Below are 5,402 nucleotides of genomic sequence, written 5' to 3'. Positions count from 1 at the left end.
GCATCCAGCAAGGGTAGCACCGTCGAGAGTGTCTCGGCCAGCACCGTATAGAGCGCCGACTGCGACGGATGAATGTTGTTCACGTAGCTCTCCAACGTCACTTGGCGCGAGGAGGGGTCCCACGTCACCGGTGTCGGCAGCATCTGCAGGTGCGGGCACACGGCGTCTGCGAGCTCCATTGACGGAGGCACCTCATGTCGGACGATGGCACTTGGAGAGGTTCCGACACGCATGTTGTGCGGGTCGAGACTGAAGCGAGATTGGCCATACACTGCGCCGTACATGGCTGGATCGACGACCTCCAAGACGTTGTCAGCCCAGGACGCTTCAGCTTCGAGCGGCGCCAGATGATGGCCGAGCGACGAGAGCAAGTCGACCGAGAGCGCGTCGTCGGCATGGTACACACCGCGGGTCGTGTTGGGCACGAGGCCAAGGGGACGCACAGCCATGTCGCGAATGAGTTGGAGCTCGCCATGAATGACGGCTGTATCGTCCATGAAGGCACCAGGCGGGAGGGTCGGCAGAGGCTCCTTCTTCCACCAGAACGGCTCGTCGAGGAGCGTGCAGAGAGCTGCCATGTACTCGAGCTCGAGCTTGGCATAGGCACTCGCGCGATCCGGTGCATAACACCAGATGGAGCATGTAAGTGGTGAGTGGATCGAATCCTCGACACATGGCTGCCAAAAGATTTTGTGCAGCGGTGGCGCCGATTCTGCTGCCAAGACGGTACGCGCGATATCTCTGGCCAGGCCGCGAAGACCGGAGTTTGCGATATACTCGAAGAGTGGCGCAGACTACAGACAGAGTGAGTCCGTGGTCTCAATGCAGATTGCGGCGTACGTAGCCAGGAATGTCACAGTTGGTCGTGTGGGGCAGCAGGATGCGTGCCGAGGTCTCTTCTTGCAGTTCGCAGGCACCGAGCAGTGGCGGACGACCGTACTAATACGCCCAGCATTTGGTATGTCACAGTAGTCCTAGCATTGTGTTCATACCTGGTCGCGCTGGTTGGGATCTGCGCCCAGTTCCAACAACACCGCCACAAAGTCGGGGTTGCGGACCGCGTAGTGAAGAAAGCACTAGCAGGCGAATTTGATCACACTCGGTGACTATACGGTGACCATACCTCGGACTTGAGGTCGACCTTGGATGCGAGCAGCGCCACGTTGGACGCGCTCTTGGCTTCAAGTGCCATCTTGAACGCCTTGACATAGTACTAGCAGAGATGTTGCATGAGCCAAAATGGTCGAAGGAGCTGCAATCACAGATTGTAGTCACCTCTGGCGGCGGGACGCTAGCGTGGTGCAGCATTTGCTCAAGCAGTGCGGTGTCGAGGTTGTTGTTGATGGCCTGGCTTAGCGGCGCCATATCGACGCACGCCTTGGTCGAATACTTCAATGACGCGCGCCAGTGGGGAATCGGAGTCGCGTAGTCGATAAAGTTGATGTCGGCCACTGGTGCTAGAAGCTCGACGGCCTTCCACGATCGCTTTGCGAGAGCATAGTACAGAAGCGGCATAATGCTCGTCTACGCCGTGTCCAGTACGTCACTTGATGGGATATGCATTCTGTACCTCGTCTTGCTTGTTGGGATTGCCGCCTTGTTCAAGGTACAGCTGCAAGTACGGAATTTGGACAACCATCGAGTCGTTGTGCTGTAATCACAAAGTCCCACGTCAGCCAGACAGAGAGATACGACGTACAATCGGAGGCATGTCGGCGAAGCGCGCGCCATGGGCTAAGAAGAGCCGCACGCGGTCCACCTTGATGTCGGACCAGCCGACTTGGCAAAACCCAGACTTCGTATGATGAGAACCAGAACTGCGGTCAAGGCAATACCGTCATGGCATCTTGGACGTTGGCCCCCGCGGCGATGAGAGCGGGGATGAGCGCGTTCGCAAAATCGTCCGAATCGCTCTTGCTTACAGCGTAGAGTGGCGTACGGTTGTCCTGCACCGGATGAATAGGGGCTGTACATTTACTGCATGGAGTTGAGTGTCATACCCTGAAAACTTCGTTGACGTCAGCGCCGGCCGCAATGAGCTGTCGTGCCATGTCAATTCTGCGATAGCAAATGGCGTCGTGGAGCGGACTCGACCCATTCTACACCCCGATGTGTTGCTCGCAGTACACTCGCATTCTTTGCTTCGTACCTGGTCGCGTGTGTTGACGAGTGCGCCGTGCTTGACGAGGCAGTCGACACGGGCGCGATCATCGTAGGCCACCGCGATCGCCAGTGCCGTGCGACCCATCTACATGGCAAGCCGACGCAAGCGAGGTGAGAACCGTCTTGGACGTCTTGGAACAGTACCCGATCGCGAACGTTGATGTCGAGTGCGCGCGATGCGATCTCGTCGAGGACCGTCACGTTGCCGGCCATAGCGGCCACATGCAGAGGGGTGCCGCCAAGCTAGATGGCAACAACGTCGAAATGAGCTCTCTGCCAAGAAATGAGATACATACGTCGTCGAGCTTCGCGTCAACGTCAAGGTCCTGAGGGATTGTGCCGTTGCGGAATCCCTCGAGCAGTACCTGGTACGGGCTCTACAGAGTCGGTTGGATGCGATGAAGACGAGATTGATATGTACCGTTGGCGCGGGGGCAAAAGGCGGCGGCGCGGGGGCAAAAGCTGATGCCGCCGGGGCAAAAGGCGATGGCGCTGATCGCGACGCGCGCTTCACCATGTCTAAATCCGGTAAAAAGGTATTTTGAGCACCACGGCGGCGTCGTGGGTACAGCCCTGGAATAGACGAGATTTGACCTTATGGCAGCTCACGATGATGGCGCGCTTGAAGGTACACATGTACTGAGTACATGTGTAATGATGACCTTCATGTACATGTAACGTTATTGCATGAATGATGGTTTCCTCACGCACAATTCATTGTCCGATCGCAAGGTGCGACTCGAGTCGCACCAGCTACAGTATCGCATTGATTTTCCCGGCCGGCGCCGGTGATGACCGATTATTGAACATTGAGTCCCCATAATAATATGCCACAAGCTCTCCACAATGTCCTTGGCACCATCTACGTAATTGTACAAACTGGCGGCGCGCTTCCGCAACGGAACATGCAAAAGTGTGACAACTTGTACATTGGCATGGTGACGCGGATGTGTTCGGGTAACACTGACAAGTCCAGCCATACATGTTGTTCAATTGAATGATTCCTTACAGTAGCAAGCTCAGTTATACATGGATCTCGCGCGCCAGTGGCCGTCGACTACCGTCATCGAGACGATAAAGTCATTCATTTCTCGCCACAAATCTCGATCGTCGACGTCGTAGACGGAGGTGTCGGCGGGCCCGAGCGTGCTCAAGTAGCGCAATACCTTCTTACGGCCGCGACGGATTGCTGCTTCTTGGACCACCGACGTCCATTTAAAGCCACAGACGTTGTGCAAATGCTGGAGCATGCCGAGATGGCCGTAGGACGCTGCGCGGATCATCATGCGCTCCGAGACGCGACGCGGCAGCTGCGTTGGTAAATGGATGGGAAACGCACCGCAAACGAGCTCCAAGATGTCGAGGCGACCGCTGCGTGCGGTGGCCACAAGCAGCATGTGCAAGGTGATGTCGCTTTCTTCGTCGTCCAACATGGGTGAACCGCGTTGCCAGCAGTGGTGGGAGAGTACGTACGCGACAACGTCAATTTGGTGCTTCAAGACAGCGTCCACGATCGATCGGCGGTTGCAGCGCTGGTCAAAACTCTCATGAAGGTGGCGCATGATGTGCAAGTGACCGTTCTCCACGGCTTCATTCATTGCTGTCGGTGGCATCTCGTGGCCGCGGGCGACGAGCAGCTGAAGGATCTCGAGGTGGCCTTGGCTCGCTGCCCAGTACACCGCCGACCCTCGGACGTAGTCGCTCCACGAGCCGCCAAGATAGCCATCTCGCGCCGGCAAAATCGCTCCAAGGCCACTATTCTCGTCGGCTGGGTCAGTCCACGTGTCGACGCCGCCCGTCGGTACGTCCAAGAGGTACATCACCATCGCGAGGTGGCCTGTATACGCCGCAGTGGCCAAGGCGGCGTGGGTCCGCCAAAGCCCGTATACCTCGTGGAGCCAGCGCACGACGTCGTAGTGGCCGCGGGCGGCGGCGAGTGCCATCGCGTCTTCGTCACAGCCGTCGCTCCGGTGCTTGTGCAGCCATTCGAGCACGTCCATGTGACCGCGGTAGGCCGCGTAAACGATCGCTCGGCTCGATCCGACGCGAAGGCGGCTTTCGTGCAAAAGCTTCAGCGACGTCATGTCACCGTTCAACGCCGCGAGCTCCATCACGTTGCAGTGTTCCCACCGATCGAATGGACTGACACCATCGCGAAGTGACTCTATGGATACGGTCTCTCTTGGCGCGTCCGGTGGGAGCCACTCGCCGTCACTGGGAGCTCGCGGGTTCTCGTGGTCGATGCAGCCAAGGACGTAGCGCAGCATCGCGTGGTCTTGCGTGGCGACAGCGAGCTCGAGCAACGGCTTGGTCATCTTCTTTAGGTACCCACATGTGTAGACGTGCTGCAGCGCCATTAGACCCGCTGTCTTCGCGATTGTTTTGAACGCTGCGTCCGTCAGCTCTACGGTGGCTGCAACAAGGTCGACGGCCTCGAGATGGGTCGAGCTACAGACGCTGAGCGTCGTGTGCTCGCCGTGTGGCACTTTGAATCGGAGCGACGGCTGAATGCCTTCGGTGCGCCGCTCGAGAAGAAATCGCACGATCGACGCATGACCGTGAACCGCTGCCGCTGTCGCCGCCACAATCGTGCAGCCCTCGGTGCGCATCGAGTGCAGGAAAATGACAACGTCGTCGTGACCATTCATAGCCGCACCGTCCATTGCCGCCGACGTGCACGCAGCACCTGCCTCGTGAAGCCATATCAAAAGCTCGAGGTCGCCCGACATGGCGACGAGGTCCATCATCTTTGCAGTGGCCAGCGCTGGAAACTGCGCCAATAAAAGACGCAACATTGGACCTTGGGACGCAGCAGCAGCAAGCTCGAGCGTCGCCGCCGTGCACAACGAGGGATCCCATCGCAGCCAGCGATGGACGAGCGCCACGTCGCCTTCGACGATCGAGAGATGGAGCGCGAGAGCACGGTCGTAAACACGCGGTGAGACGAAGAGCGCGTGGTGAGGAAGCTTGGTCGATGGGTGTGGATACCGCTGGAGGTACGGCAACGACGCGAACCGGGCTGGGATGTTGGCGAGGTACCCCGTTTGGTTACAATTTGCAAACGACGAGCACGGCGTGAGGTCGACGGCGTCGGCGAGGCGCTGGATGATGGCCAAGTCTTCCGGTAGTCCTTCTTGATACGATGCGATCGCCACGAGGAGGTCGGGCGACTGGAGCACGGGTGAGGCCATCCTGGTCAATTGGCAAGTGGCGCTTCCCGCTGTGTTTCGACGCGAACA

The 5,402-nt window shown here is 58.3% G+C and overlaps 2 protein-coding genes across 2 annotated transcripts; both read right to left on the bottom strand.

Annotated features, from left to right (window-relative positions):
• Positions 1-986: 986 nt before the first annotated feature.
• SPRG_21743 (hypothetical protein) lies at positions 987-2,248 on the bottom strand (the record flags this gene model as incomplete). Its single annotated transcript, XM_012356078.1, has 8 exons — positions 987-1,076; positions 1,124-1,213; positions 1,276-1,524; positions 1,571-1,651; positions 1,700-1,795; positions 1,836-1,946; positions 2,001-2,099; positions 2,150-2,248. The coding sequence occupies 8 exons, from the start codon at positions 2,246-2,248 to the stop codon at positions 987-989; spliced, it is 915 nt and encodes a 304-aa protein (XP_012211468.1).
• A 934-nt stretch (positions 2,249-3,182) lies between these two features.
• Positions 3,183-4,927, bottom strand: SPRG_16398 (hypothetical protein; the record flags this gene model as incomplete). Its single annotated transcript, XM_012356077.1, has 1 exon — positions 3,183-4,927. A coding segment is annotated over one exon (1,745 nt), but the record flags the coding sequence as incomplete, so codon positions are not given.
• Positions 4,928-5,402: the final 475 nt, after the last annotated feature.

Source organism: Saprolegnia parasitica (assembly GCF_000151545.1).
Source record: "Saprolegnia parasitica CBS 223.65 unplaced genomic scaffold supercont2.370, whole genome shotgun sequence".
Taxonomy (NCBI): Eukaryota; Oomycota; class Saprolegniomycetes; order Saprolegniales; family Saprolegniaceae; genus Saprolegnia; species Saprolegnia parasitica.
Note: the sequence above shows the minus strand (reverse complement) of the source record. Positions and strands in the feature narration are given on the sequence as shown.